Here is a 15,361-nt window from a genome sequence, read left to right as displayed (position 1 = left end):
CATTCCAAAGCTCATGAGGTGGGAGAGGTATTTTTACATAACAACTATACAAACACATCGTAAATTCAACTACAAATATACAAATAGCAACTGTAAGCTCAGTAAATTTAATAACTTTGAGAGAGATTCTGAGAAGATTTTTTGAGGTTGTAATGGCTAAGAAATTCTGAGTTTGGAAAATTAGTCTAGAGGGAAAGTTGGAAGTGCAGATGGGGCCAGTTTTGAAGAACGTTTAGATCATATTAAAGATACTAGACTTTATTACTCTGCTACCCCTCTGCTTTTACAACACACTCTCCACTTCCAAGTACTACTAAAACAAAAACAGATTGACAAATTATGTAAAATGTGGGAAGAATAGTTTAAATGCCAGAAAACTCAGAAGAGTGTTACTATAGAAACTAAATGAAGGGGGGAAGGGAGGGTCCTGGGGAATGAAACTGACCAAATTATATTGTTTCATGGTGTGGATGTATGAATATATAACAACGAATCTCACTATTGTCTATAATTATAGAACTCCAATTTAAAAAAGTAGTAATTCCTAAAACTATAGTCAAATGTCGTCAAATGATGAGAAAAGGTAGGGGCCAAAGACTGTGTTTTGGATTTATTAATTTGGAGGCCAGAAAGAATAGAGAATGATTATTTCCCTGGTCATTCACCCAAGTCCCCATTCTCTACCAGAATGATATACTTGTAAACTTTGTCTTTTCCTTAATCATACTTTCTGGTCATGTTTCAAATTTTCTCAAGGTTCAGTTCTCTGCAAATAGAGCTGAAAAATTAATCCAAATGAATGTATTTCCCAAGAGTACAGATGTTACCTTTTTCGTTATTGAAAATTTGGATTAAAAAGTGTGAGATGGTTACCGAGATAACTTACATTTTACATACCAGAAAGGGTGAAAGTGCTTTCCTTGACACATTTCAGGGGAAGGAGGTGAGTAAAACACTAGAGGGTTCCTCTTGTTTTCATAAAGAAAGCTACTAAGACAGGTCTGCTATGTGTAGAGTGGTTATTTGGTGTCTGTAGTCATCAATGCTTCTACTTTGCATAAAGTAAGTGAAGAATTTTAATTACCTTCATCAAATAATTGTGAGAACTTAACACCCCTCATCACGTTATGCCTCTTGTTGAAATGTTTCGGTCCCTAGAATAATAAGTTGTATACCCCAGGGTAGGCAGGCATAACTACTCATCAGTGTTTTCTGTAAAATGAAGCAATGACATCTTTTGACATTATTTGGGAACATAAGCTAATATAGTGCTTGTTTCCTCAAATGTCTAATTAAGTAGGAAATGAAGGACAAACTCATAGGTTCCTTTTGTTGTATACATACTGCCCTACCTTAGGTTTAGTTTGGAACATATTAGCCACTTACCTTTTAACCCCCATTCGAAATATTTTTTCTTTTTCTATATCATTTATTTCTATAACATTTACTTTCTGGCCTCACCCAAAATGTTCTAGATATGAGCAATTTAAACCTATCAAAAATTGCAGATACCATGTTAAATGCCAGGTTTTTAAATCTCTTCCATTTACAGTTTTCTTTCATGAATTCCTGTAACTCACTGTTTCTGTTTTCCAGAGCTATATTTTTGTGGCAAATACCATAGGCTGGACTGCTTAATATGTCTTCCACATTTCTTGACTTCTTTTCCTCCACCACAGAGGCTGCAAAATGATGTGACAAAATCAGGTCATAAGGATTATCCATGTGCCATGGCCTAAAGCGCCTTCAAAGTTATGTACTTATTTTATTTTGACACTTCAAATAGAAAGGAAAACAAATGTTGGTATAGAAATCTTCCCTTGGTGCCTGCATTTCTTCTGAACTCCCCCCTATACAGGGACAATTTTCAGGTAGCTAAATAAGTGTGTAAACATTAGAGTCATAATCATCTCCTTTCTAATTATACTACATCTTCTGACCTCATTTTAGTGTTTTCTGGCAAGTGAGAACAGGAAGAAGGAAATGAGTAATACAGAAGCAGAAAGAAAAGTAATTATTATTTGTAATCTATTTATATATGAGCTATATTCATATTTATTATATTTTTAATCTCTATATTTGCTAAATAGTTCTGATTTTTTAGGATCTTACAGATGAATAAATTAGGCCTTAGTATATGGAAACTAAAGAAATCGAACTCAAAGAAGAGTAGGGTGAAAGGGAGCAGGGGGCAGGAAGGAGGCATTAGAGTGGTTTAGTCAAGGGGTGAACAGTTACTGTTAGGCAGAAGGAATGGGTTTTAGAGATCTGCTAAACAACATGGCAATAATAGTTAATAACAATGCATTATATAAAATGAATAAGAAATTTTAAATGTTCTTACCACAAATAATTATGTAAGGTAATGAATATGTTGATTAGCTTGATTTACCAATTCTATAACATATACATATTTTAAAACCTCATCTTGTACATCCTAAATACACACACTTTCTATTTGCCAAGTTAAAGAATAAAATACATTAAGACTTAGATAAATTAGGTAATTTTGCTACACATAGCTGCTGGGATTTAAACACATGAACATCTGATCCAATGGTGTCAATCCCCTGTAATGTGATATTATAACTGGATTAACTCATTCATTACTTTAACTGGGAAGTACATACCACCAGGCATATGACACTGCTTGCCTCCATCAATTAGGTCTTAACCATTTTTAAAAATGCTACAAGATAATGCCAGTGGTTTTCTGGAGTTGGCTTTCACTGGCTTACCAGTGTCACTGGGGACATTTCTTCCTGATTCTGTTCAGCAACTTCAGATTGACGGTTTGAAATTGATCATGCTGGAAATATTTACAGTAGGGAAACTGGTAAATTCCATGAATTCTTATCCCTCCCATAGCTGGCTGGTAAACATTTTCTGGAATACCACTAGCCAAAACACTTTTGAGACTCTTTATAAGCATCCTTGCACAATTTTAACAATGATGTTTTGCTTATTCAATCTTTTAGAGTTGAGTTTTCACTTGACATTGCAAATATCATTGTCATGTCTTTATATTTCAAAGACTTCTCATGATTAAAAAATAAAACACACCAATTTCCTTTCTCCCCTACTTTACTCATAGCCCTTCTTTGTGCCTTTGTAAAATTTCAATTTCATTGTGTAGTTGTATGGAGAACTATCATATGTCAAGTAATTTGCTTTTTTTGTAGGGATGTTTCTTTTCACAATAGAGCTCTGTAGAATGCCTTGAAAATAACTAACTGCAAGGGCGGATCTATGGTCAATCATTTAGAGAAATCAAAGACCAGAGTTGTGTGTCATGTCCAATTTTGTGATCAAGGTTCTTGTATAATTTTTAGATGTTTCCAAAGTGAGAATCTAAAGCAGTATGAAATAAGGAACCTTATTGAACTGTGAGAAAAAAAAAAAGTTAGCAAATTATTTCAAATCAGGATTATTTTGTAGTACTAGAAACTCATCACACATGATATATAAAAGTAAATTTCAGCTTGATCAAAGAGATAAAATAAGTAAGTCCATTAAAATGAGAAGATAGGAACAAATAATCAGCTGATCTTTGATGGAAAGTTGAAAATGAAACTAAAAACATAAAAATTGAAATGTTGAACTACACAAAATTTGAACTTATTTGCCTTCAACATTTACCATGAACCTAGATCAACAAAAGGAAAAAAATGTACAATGCACAATAGAAAATGCTCGGAAAACCATAAACATCTAAAGCAATATGAACAAAAGTCACTGCCAGATAATTCAAAAAAGGAGAAATTCAAATGATCACAAAAATAGAAAAAATTATATTCAACCTTAAAGGTAATCGAATGAAAAATATACTGATATCAACAAGTATTGAGACATGTGATCTTGGCTATCAATTATTTTATAGAATAAAGATATAATACTTCTTATGAGACTTTTGTTATAGAATTATGGAAGATTTTTTACTTTGTTCTTTAAAAAGCTTTGTACATTCATGTTTTCAGCAATGAGGAAAATGTTATTAGAATAAAATCATATCTTTGTTTATTGGAAATACCTGTAAAGTGAGCAATATAAAAGGAAATAAATTTTAGTTTTAAGTAAAAATACTGCAGTTCATTATTATTTTAAACCTAACAAATAATTAACAGATAAAATCTTTACTAAAAGGGAATCCAGAGAGGTTGTAGTTTTCTCTTAAATATTGGAAGATGATCGAAACAAGTAGAAATGTGGATTTCTGCCTCCAGTTCTGCCATTTATCAGCCCTTACTTTAAGACAAACCATTTGGTTTCTCTGGAAATCACCTCTCTGTTCTATAAAATAAGGACTGTCATGCCTGTCCAGATGTGAAGATAAAATGTAATAACATATTTGGATGCAACTGTGAAAACCATCAAACAGTGCATTCTCAAATGACTGTATTCACGGAATCACATAGTTCTGAATGATTCTTGTTGCTACCCAGTTTGAATCCACGACAGGGTATTTCCTATACTCTTCATTTATGAGGTCTGGTACCATTCTGTATGCTATAGGTAGTTGTAAACTTATTCACCCAGAAAGCACTTACTATCCAACTCTTCACTGTGAAGTCTACACATTTGTGTTTTACACTAAATTGGATGCTTTTCTGAGAAAAGTAATGTTCCAACATGTGACAGTGGTTTCAGTGTAACTTTCCTTAGTTACTGCAGGGGTACTATTTACAATTTTACAATGGGATCATGCATTTATAAACATTTTAAAAAAGGTAACAATTATAACAGATGTTCTCCCATTGTGGCCTGAAGGTAGCAGTGATGTTCAATGGAAGGTTGTTCCTACTTTTTAGTTAGAGAATATATATCAGAGAAAGAGAAACTTGCATAGAATTGAGCTTAAACTTGGTAAATTTCTGTAGGTAAAAATGAAGTTTGTCAGGATTTTAATCCATTTATTTGAAAGCTATTTCCAAGATTATGACTATGAAAGAAATGATGTTAGTTTTTTCTCTCCTGTTTTCTTAAAACTGGTGGTGGCAGATTGAATCTAATTAGGAAAACAGGGAGGAAAGAAACATCCCAGAATGAAATTCAGATAAAATGATTCTTTGGTCATTTGATATCCAGGCTTCTCTTGTTACAACAAAAAGTTTCCAAATCATAGAACCCAGATTTAAATATCAAAGATAAGAATACAGATCTCCATTACTTTTATTTCAACCAAAATTATGAAGATTGAAGGGTCCTTGGCTTGTCAAGCACAGCTGCCAAGTTTCCAATGTACAGCTAAAAGATGCCTTCAATTATTACTGTGGTGTCTCAGTGGATGCACTGGATAATACGCAGACAGAATGTTGAAATAACCACTTTCCAAATCTGGAACTTATTGCACAATAACCTATTCATCATTACTTGTACCATGTAACCAAGTTATTATTGCTTATAAGTTATTATTGCTTATTTAGCTATTAATGAAGTACTCAGGGATCTTACTTATAAAGGTAATTAGAAAATAAAATCATACATTATATATTTTCTAAAACATCAAAAGTGCTTCAAAATTCAAAATATTAGAAAATTAAAACATGATTATAAGATATTTTAATGACTACTCATGCCTTGATATTTGCACACACCATTGACTATTTTAATGTATATATTACTATTTATGTAGATTATATATCCCAAGATTTTACTCCATTCATTTTCAATATGAGTGTGCTAATATATTGATATACTAATTATAAGATTAAAAGAGGGTAACTACAAGCAAAATCCTCTGAATCTTGGACAAGATCGAAAGTAAAACATTTGCAAAAGAAGAATGGGTATCATAACTCCTGACTTGAAATATTGTTGTTTAATATTGGTTGACATTGTTTTGGAATAGAAGAAAGATTGATATAAAGAAAAGGTAACCCCATATTGTCCATTTCAAAAAGGGGAGAATAACTGCAGCCATCAGTTTATAATATATATGAAAAATAAAGGCAGTTGAAAACTAAAGTGGGTTATTGAGTAAGGTTATGTAATTTTCTTCCCTTGAGGTTTTATTATATAAGAGAAATAGCCTGTTTTGGAGATTGTAGTACAGAAGATTATGTTAGGAAGCTTCGCTGGTTTTCCTTTTTCCTTTTAATTTTATCAAAGAGTTTGAAAGAGGTAAATGTCATGGAGCCACCACTGAACAGGGAAAGATAAGTTTTAGATAGGGTTTCTAGAAAATTGCTCCAATCCCAAAGTAGCTGAGACATGTTTAGTACCATGGTTTGTTTATAGGTATAAAGGTGTACAATTTGAGAGATACGTTTTCTTTGATTCTCTTTGTGCTGAGCTCAGTTCCTGCCTCTTAAGCTCTCTAAAAGGTCCACTGCTCAAGTTCAAGAGTGGGTTACTCTCCGATAAAGGAAGGCATCTGGTAAGGTATATATATCTAAACACTGGCAAATGGCTAAGAATATTCCAGGTTGAAAGATATTCAGAACAGACTGAAGAACAAAGAGAAAATTCCATGTATCAGAGAACTATGAGTAGGTCCATATTGTTGAAGCATAGCTGGCAGGCAGGCAAGGTGGAGTGGCTAAATATTTTAAGCATGGGACGGAACTAATCCTAAAATTAATTTGCTGACAATATGGAGAAAATGATTCTTGGGTTCAACGCAAAGATTCAGGGAGATGAACTTCAAAGGTATGGCATATTGAGTTAAGTTATGGGTGGTCAGGAGGGTAGAGTTGATAGATTCAAGGGACCTAGTGGGAATGAACTGACTGAATTTAAATTTAGGTATGAAGAAAAATTAAAAAGAAGGAATCTGGGAGTCTTTCTGATAAGATTTTGCAATATTACAGGCTTAAGCAGGGAGAAAGCTGGGTTTAATTATCAAACTATTGATTGGGCTTGGAGTTCACTGATCTGTCCATTTATTAATCTTCAGGTTTTAAGCATCATAAAGAGGTTTGGCTTAGGTATGCAAAAGAGAGGACAATTTGCCCAAATGTAAAGATGGGTCCCATTGGATGTGCACAACATGACTATTGGACAAGGTCACGGTATTGACACCATTGTTAGGGAGTGAGGGATTTGCTTCTCTTTCAATTTTCTTTCCTTTTGGATTAACTCCTTAATAGACTTTCAATTTGGTGAAAATTTTGTTCCAAACTTTTGCTAGTCTTCCTTTTAAGCCAAGAAAAAGTCAGCTTCAAGTTCAAGATGTTTTAACTGACAATCTATATTTTTGTTAGGTTATTTTCCTTGTCTCCTATGGGTTGTCAATAATGTTGACTTTCTATGAATACTAATATAATTTTTATTTTCTATTTATTGATATTTTGGCATGTGATTCAATTTGTGGAGAAATTAAAGAAGAACCAGTGAGGTGCAAGGTATGGAAAAAGTCCTCAAGGCAATTTGTGTGAGGACAACTAAGGGGTGATGGCAGAGCTGAGTCACCCTCATATTTGGAATAATCAGAGTTCATCATTTCATTTGGAGTAACTGCAATCACAATAGCTGATAAAATTATTTTATGAGACAGTCTAGAAAGGATACCTCACTCCCAATGATGGGTTTCAGTGAGTCTGTTCATTCCCTGAAATTATCTGCAAATATTTGAAGCTATGTGATTTTTTTTCCCTCCTCAGGAAACAGTTGTTAGTGATTTGTGTGTACATTTGCTCATTTTTTTTGTAGAGTCTCAAAGGAATCTTTGACTAAAAGAGAATAAGAAAAGTGGAAGTGAATGAAGAAGACAGTTGAGGATAGATAATGGAAAAGGATCACTTAATGACTGAAGAGATGAAATTCAAAGAAAGGAAGTGGACCAAGAGAGGGCTGTCACAGATTTCAAAGGGAAGAGAGGTGTCTCAGACTGAAGGAAGAAAAGGCTCCAGTGGTTAATGGTTAACTTTGTCAAATGTCAGTAAGCAGTTCTGTGAGCTCAGGTTTCAGTGATCAGTAGCCTCAAATTTAACAATATGGTGACCATTGCCAAAGCAGTTTCATGGGGTGGTAAAAGTGGAAGCCAAACTGTATGTGGTAGAAGAGAAGTTCATGGGATAGAAGATGTCGCCAGGAAATAAAAATCAGGCTTTTTCCCTCTGGAAGTTGGCTGAGAAAAGAGGAGAACCAGGACTACAGGAACAAGGGTGTTCAGGAACACAGAGAGCTTTTCTGATTGTCTGTTTAAGGATGGGAGTGACGTGATCTTAATAACACATCGGATGGTGTTAGAGTAAAAAGAGGTTGAAGTTGCCCGTGATAGAAAGAATGATTTCTGAAGCAAGGTTCAGATTGGTGTGACTCTGTTATGGGGTCCAGAGCAGAGAAGGACAACAGGACTGGAGGGAAGAAGAGTGGCTGAGCAGATAAAAATACAGGAGTTAGAAGTAGTGAGGGAGATTAATTCCTGAGAGCCTCTGAATTCCCAGCAAAGAATCATCTTGACAGAGAAGCAGGCAGGGAGCAGAGACAGTTGGTTTTTGAGAGGGATGGCAAACTGGACCTGCTGCAAAAGGAAACTAGAGAGAGTGTCAATCAGGTAAGAAAAAATTTGTAAAGAGATTTTATCATAGCCTCAATTGCAGTTGTTTATACAAACAGCCCATGCAGCACTGAGCTTTAGGACTGTAAGATGCCCATGGAGGAAATGGCACTGTGCCTGTTCCTAATCATTCTAGTTCCTTCTCTTAGTAGTAACTGGAATGTTGTCCTCTTCTACTTATAAAAGGAATTTCCTCCTTATTTATTTTTTAAATCAAAATTTCCTTCTGTGTGGTTCATTTTCATGGTTTAATTCAGACATTAATAGCTCCCATTTAAAAAAAAAAAGTCTTCATAGCTCCCTCCAGCTTCCTTGAATCTTTTTTTTGAAAACTTCTTCAGAGAATTATGTTATATACAGTATTCATTTTCCTCACCACTCCATCTTTCTTTTCTCTTATTATTTTAAATTATAAGTACCTTTCAGATTAATATATAAAATTTTATTTAGAGTTTGAATAGGTACTTTATCTGCACATAATCCAAAGGTATTTAAGTACATACAAAAGTTTATCTTCCTCCACACATTATTTCCTGGCATCCATTTCCCTCTCTATAGGCAACCACGGTTATTTTAAAAGTACTTTTCCTATAAGCTCATTTGTCTTGGTTCTTTAAAAAATGGTAACACTCCAGGCATGCTGCATTGCATTTTTTTCTCCTTGCTTAATATGCTGTGAATATCTCTTTACTTTAATACAAAGAAAGCTGTCTTAATAATTTTAACAGTTGGATAGCATTCCATTGAATGGATACACATGGTTTATTTTGCTTATTTTCTATTTATAGGTATATATTTTGTTTTCAATTGTTTGCTTAGGTACAGAACTGCCTAGAGTAACTTTGAACATATATTATTTTACCTAAGTACAACTTTATCTGGAGGATAAATTCCCAGGGTTGAAATCACTATTAATTTTGTTCAATCCTTATTAATCTTTATTCATGACCATTTTGATTGAAATGGTTCTTAACAAGGTCATACAATTTCCAGGTTAACACTTTGTACCCACATCATTTACCCCTTGGCAGCATTGGACACAGTTGCTCACCATCTCCTTCTTCTTAAAGTACTTTTTTTCTTTTGACTTTCTTGATGCTACAACCTTTGGGGTTTCTCCCTATTTTACTGGCTGCTTCCCTTTCTGCCTGCTGTCTTCAATATCTCTATTTTGAACTGTTGTAGAACTTTTTCCTCAGCTTGATCTTTTAAATGCATTGTCTCCTGAAATTATTTCACAAAATTCCATTGTTCCAAATGCCATTATACAATGACACACATTTTCATCTCTGACTTTTTCCCTGGACTGTCCCAGCTATCTCTGAGAAGCCTGGACCTGGGTATATCATAAGATGCTCAGAACTTAACTGATCTGCCTAGTTTTCCCATGTCACTTGGTGACAACTGCATCCATCCATTTGCCCTAACACAAATCTATGCATATGCCTTCATTTGTTTCCTTCCTTCATCAAACACATTAATCATCAAGTTCTGTCACCTCTACCTCCAAACACAGCATTCAGTTACTCTTCACTGTTTTCTATTGGTGTCACAGGTTAAAGACTAGGCTAAGATACTCTACTAGATTCTTGCCCTTTCATCTTGCAGCAGGTAATCTCCACACAACAGTAAAAGGATCTTGGAAGACATATTTCCTGCTGAAAGTGCTTTCATGCCTTCTTATATACACAGAAGTCAATAGAAATTCCATCACATGGGTTTAAAGGTCACATGTTACTTCTGAAGAAGGAAGGACCACAAACGAGTTAGAGTATTATATTTTATAGTTCTCTCTCTTTGATACTCTTCTACACTCATTGTTAAAATCTTTGTGTATGTGTGTTCACTCATAGGCTCTAAGACAAATATTTGCAAGTGGGAGAATTATTTATGTTACAATTGCACTTCTGAATTTTCCTACAGTACTTTTAGAGCAGAAACTAGCATTTCATACCTACTTTAAGGCTGAGGGTACACGAATAGCAAGTGTTCCCAATGCAGGGCACAGGAACAGTTATTCTATGCTGAATCACTAGTGATGATTCCCGAGGGGTCTTTGGATCTTGTCCCATAAGGATATTAGTGTTTTCAGTTAACAGCAATCAGGACATGACACATTGCATCTTCTTTACTCTGCTCAAAATGTATTCCTCCCACCTCTTAATATTGAAAAACAGAATTCTGTCAAGAATGTTGTTATAATGTCCATATTATTTTACATTATCCATTTATTACTAATATACTAGAAAGTGTCCTTCCAACATCCTTGGAATGATTTCAGTAATATTTAATCAAATTCAAAAAGGACCACATTTTCTAGATAAGAAACTTTTCAGACTATCACTCTTTACTTCTAATTAAGAAGTTATAATTTTGGAAGTCTTTCAAAGAAACATATACTAAAATTTAAAATAAAACTATTTCCTAAGAAATATGTATTATTTTTATCATTAAGTTTATGATAATCTGTGTAAGAACAATATACCTAATAACCTTATAAAACTAGTTAAGAAATGTATTTATTTAAAAATTGCAAAAGCTGCCTTTACAAATATGCTGTTGCTCAATCCTAGACACACACAAAATTTGACTATTTGGCTAATGAGGCCAGAGGGCAAATATGATATTATTCTTTAAGTCTTCATTCCAGTACATAGGGAACATGTCTATTGTTGAAGGGAACCAACTTATTGTTATAACTTGAGCTCATTAGCTCTGTAATAAGCATAAATGGATGAGCCATGGACAAATGACACATATCAATAAAAGGGTCTGTGGAAAATCATATTAAATTTTTTTTAATAAAAATCAGTAAACTAAGTTATTTTTCAAAGCTGAGAACTTCTTAGCTAATACCAGGCAAGTACAATATTTGTTCTAGAAACATCTGACTTTGTCCCTTAAATATATATTTTACCCAAAGCTTAGAAAATCAGTTTTGATTGGATATACTGAGTAATTACTCTCATTATCTAGGCTGACCTTGAAACACAGATTTGAATGGGGCAGAGGGAATCAAGAACTACACTTATTGGAGGTAACAGAAAGTAGTGATACTTGAACTTGCTTATGAGTTTGGAGAAAATAAAGTAAGCAAAGGAGGAAGAGCTACTGTAAGCTCAGAGAAGATGGCAAGAGTCTTCCTCAGGTTTGCGTTGGTTGTGGGCTCTCACTCCATCAGTGAAAGGCAGCTCAGAGTTCTGTTTATCTCCCCTAACAAACGCATAGACCAATGGGGCAAATCAAAGATAAGTATCATTAGATGGTGGATCATCAAATCTGATTTCAAAGATCTGTATGCCAATGGAACTGAAGTGAAATCCATTTTGAATGTGTATTATTTTCCTGCATTGGGTATAGCACATCCAATAAAATGTAATCAAACTGCAGTAATTACGTAGCTATTTCAGAAAAACTGGGGAGGGGCCAGGTAACACTACCTGCTTATGTCGTCGTAAATGTTTATTTAACAAATTATTTAAATTATATTACAATCATCAGGGTGGTTGGGAATTACCTAGCCACAGGAAAATCAAGCCTACATCTTAGGGTTTCTTCCAGAGTGCGGTGCAGCCCACGTTGTTTCCACACAGTGCCCTATCACGGTCCACTTCTTTCAGGCTAAATAAATAAATAAAAATAAAAAATCAAATCCTGTATTTAAGGTACCCAAAATGTTAATCTCTGTAGACTTTTTCTTTCTCCTCATTTCTCCATTTCATTCCTTAACCATCTGGCACACAGTTCTGACTCTCTTAGCCCCATTGGGGCAGCAACCCTGGGAATGGACCCTCCTTCTGCCAGCCACTCAGACCTCCTTTTCTTCTTTGCTCAACTGGCTCCCTAAACCGAAAGGTGCCAACAGCCCCTCCTTGGACAAGACCTGCAGCGTCCAGGTATGCTGCAAACGCCGGGGGAAGCTCTCTTATCCCTTCACCTCACTGATTCTTACCCGCGGGAAATCAAGTTGGAAAACTACAAATGATTTCGGATCTAAGGTTTCCTCCAGCTAATCAATATTTATCTTATTTCCCCCCCTGAATCCTCTCTAGATCCGACCGAGGGATGGATTCGAGGACTCTACTGACCTTCCAGTGCCAGATTCTAGCCCATGCCCTATCTCCGCTCATCCTAGCGGCTACCCCAAGGCGGGAGAGCCTGCTACCTAAGTGGGCGATCACCGGTTTGAACCGCCACCCTTAGCCCTAGGGCCTGGGTCCAGATTCATGCCTCCCAGCCTGGACCACCTGCTCTTCCCAGTACCACGCCTGCTCCCCCAAAGTTCGCCCGGGGGGAGTAGAGGTTGGGGCGTGAATGGAAAGGGCAATTTTTAAATTCCTACGCTGTTCTCTCCAAGTAGTGTGGGAAAGGAATTGTCGCCAGCCATTCAGGGCTTCCCAGCCCTTCCGCGGAGAGCAGGCGCTGGCCAGGGTCCGGGTTCCCCTTCCCCACCTGCGCGCCAGCCGTGGGCGCGAGGCGCTCTCCCTTGCTCCGCGCAGAGGCTCATACTTACCCTGAGCGCAGCCCGCAGCAGTCTGGCGAGGGAAAGGTGGTCCCCCCAGGCCTAGGGCATGGATTGATAGGGGTTACCCACTGCGGAGCCAGCGTTGTCCTGGAGGGCAGTGGCGTGTCCCGACTGCTCTCCGGGCGGCGGAGCTGACTGGGCGCTGCGGTTACGAGCGCAGAGCGGCGGCGGGTTCCGGGCGCCAGTAGGCAGACAAGAGGACGCGCGGGGCTCTCCACCACCCGCAGGACCCTTCTTTTCTTGCCTTCATTTCTTTCATCAATACCCTTTTCTTTTCTTCTTCTTTCACTTTTCCTCCTTCCAGTCTCCTCTCTCATCGGTCTCCTCCCTCCGGTTTCACTGATGCGTGGAGAAGGGCGGGGGAGGGAAAAAGTCCTTCCCTTTAACTTGAGTGATACCTTGGAGATTATCTGTTCGTGGAATCTGGAAATGACGCGAACGACCTTTCTGAAAACATCTAAAATAAAACCATTTCATTTCCTTTGACTTTTCATCTTTACATCTCCCTTCCAGTCTATCACGTGGCTAAGGATAAGGTGAAGACAGAGAAGGAAGGGGGGAGGGATGTCTTAAGCAGCAATTTTGGAAGTGGGAGTGCCAACCAGTCGTTAGATGGGCCCAGAGATCTATTTACTTTCACAATAAAGGCATTTCCTGAAAAAGAATTGGGGTTGAGGACAAAAGGAGGCGAGAGACCCGCAAGGTAATGAAGTCAAGGTATATTCACAATTTTATCCCATGGCATCCCCAGTGGTTTTGATAAAGATGCCTTAGAATACATCTCTAGTGTTTTGACCTGGATTTGACCTTGAGAGAATACTTGACTTTTCCTGATCCTGGTTTTAAACTTTTTCCAGATCAATGTTTATATAGCCCTGTAAACAGAGCCCTGTTAGCCTAACAGGAATTCCCCAAATCTATTTTGACTGACCCCAGAAATTTGAATGCTTCTTGGAAGGTGCAGTTTTCCAGCAATTGAACAGATCTCCAATGCTGGGAGAAGTGGGTCAAATTTTTTATACAAATCACCAACCCCTCAGTTCACAGCTGGACCCAGCAGAACTGAGTTTCATCTCCTGGACTGACAGTCCTAGTGGAACTCCTGTCGCAGAGACCCTTTGTGCTCTCCCACATCCCAACATTTCCTGCTATGTAAAGACAAATTTATGTAGCTCTTTCTTATAGACCAATTCTGTATTTTCCAGCCCATCTTCTTTCTGTTGGATGTCATCCTTGTTCTCTAACATCATACATTTAAATGAGATACATAACATAAACATAATGCTTGGCACTTTGTACTCACTAAATGTTAGCTGAATCATGGGTAATAACTTCAGATTATCATTAGCATTTATTTCATGTTTTCGTTCTTTCACATAATTTCTAAACTTCGATTTTCTGTGCCATGATCTGCACAGTTCCAGGCCTTGTTCCTTATGAATATATGACAGTGTGGTTGCAGCTACTTATTTAGGTAGATACACTGAAAAGAATTCCAGAGGAACTCAAGATTTATAACATTTGTAATAGAACACCATGATTTTCCTAAAAGATATGATATTGACCACCTCTATTTTATATTCATATCCATCATAATTTGTAACGATCTTATAGTTCACAGCCACAGAGAAAGTCCAAGGTTATACCACCTCAACAAGCAGTTTAAAAATGTTTCCACCATCTATAGTTTCTGCAACATTAATCCAAAGAGCAGATTATCCACAAGGATGCAAAGATGCTTTGAGGACTTTTGTCTCTAGCAAATTGTATTCTTCTGTTTGGTAGTGCAGTAGTAACCAACTTGAAATCTGGAGCGAAGACCTCAACTTTAGAATATATCCAGATAGTATGTTTGGACCTGTGCCACTTGAGTTTTGAACATACCTCTAGGCAATAGATCATATTTAGTGAAAGTGTGGAAAAGACCCCACCTGTAATATGAAAGAGATATAAAGTTTCAGATCTTCTGCTATTGTTACTGCAGCAAATGAAGTAGCTTAGGTATCAGTGATGAAATGTACCTTGCATGCTGCAAAAGGACCTTGTGCCCTAGAGGTATTCCATTGCTATTCAGTGCACAGATACTTAACCTAACAGGCAGGACAGTCTTAGCACTCAGCAAGGTTTTCTCTGATCACCTAGAGGATATCATAGATCAAATATTCAAGACTGTTTCTTTGGATATTGGACTACATTGCAGAGGCCTGAGAGCAAGAGGTAGGACTCTCAGCAAATTTTTAAGTTTAAAAAGAATTAAGTCATCCCAGTCAAGTTCTTTTTGAAAGCTTTGATGAAAAAGTCAGAAAGTGTCAGTCTTGTTTATTTTTAATCTTGAA

General features: G+C 36.6%; 1 protein-coding gene across 5 annotated transcripts in view; it reads right to left on the bottom strand.

The window, feature by feature from the left end:
- Positions 1 to 13,539, bottom strand: part of HTR1F (5-hydroxytryptamine receptor 1F) — a 141,171-nt gene extending 127,632 nt beyond the window's left edge. For 4 of the 5 annotated variants that reach the window (XM_079155727.1, XM_079155728.1, XM_079155732.1 and 1 more), the window contains exons 1-2: positions 13,014 to 13,539; positions 12,018 to 12,121 (exon numbers count right to left, since the gene is read on the bottom strand). Coding sequence is in view for 2 of the 5 variants with exons in the window: in XM_079155732.1 (XP_079011858.1) it covers positions 12,046 to 12,121; positions 13,014 to 13,342 (405 nt within the window). In the remaining 3 variants the exon portion in view is untranslated. The remainder of the gene's footprint in view (positions 1 to 12,017; positions 12,122 to 13,013) is intronic. The other variant, XM_079155729.1, reaches the window with a different exon arrangement.
- Between the last annotated feature and the right edge of the window lie 1,822 nt (positions 13,540 to 15,361).

The sequence above is a fragment of the Sciurus vulgaris genome (assembly GCF_902686455.1).
Source record: "Sciurus vulgaris genome assembly, chromosome: 10".
NCBI lineage: Eukaryota > Metazoa > Chordata > Mammalia > Rodentia > Sciuridae > Sciurus > Sciurus vulgaris.
Note: the sequence above shows the minus strand (reverse complement) of the source record. Positions and strands in the feature narration are given on the sequence as shown.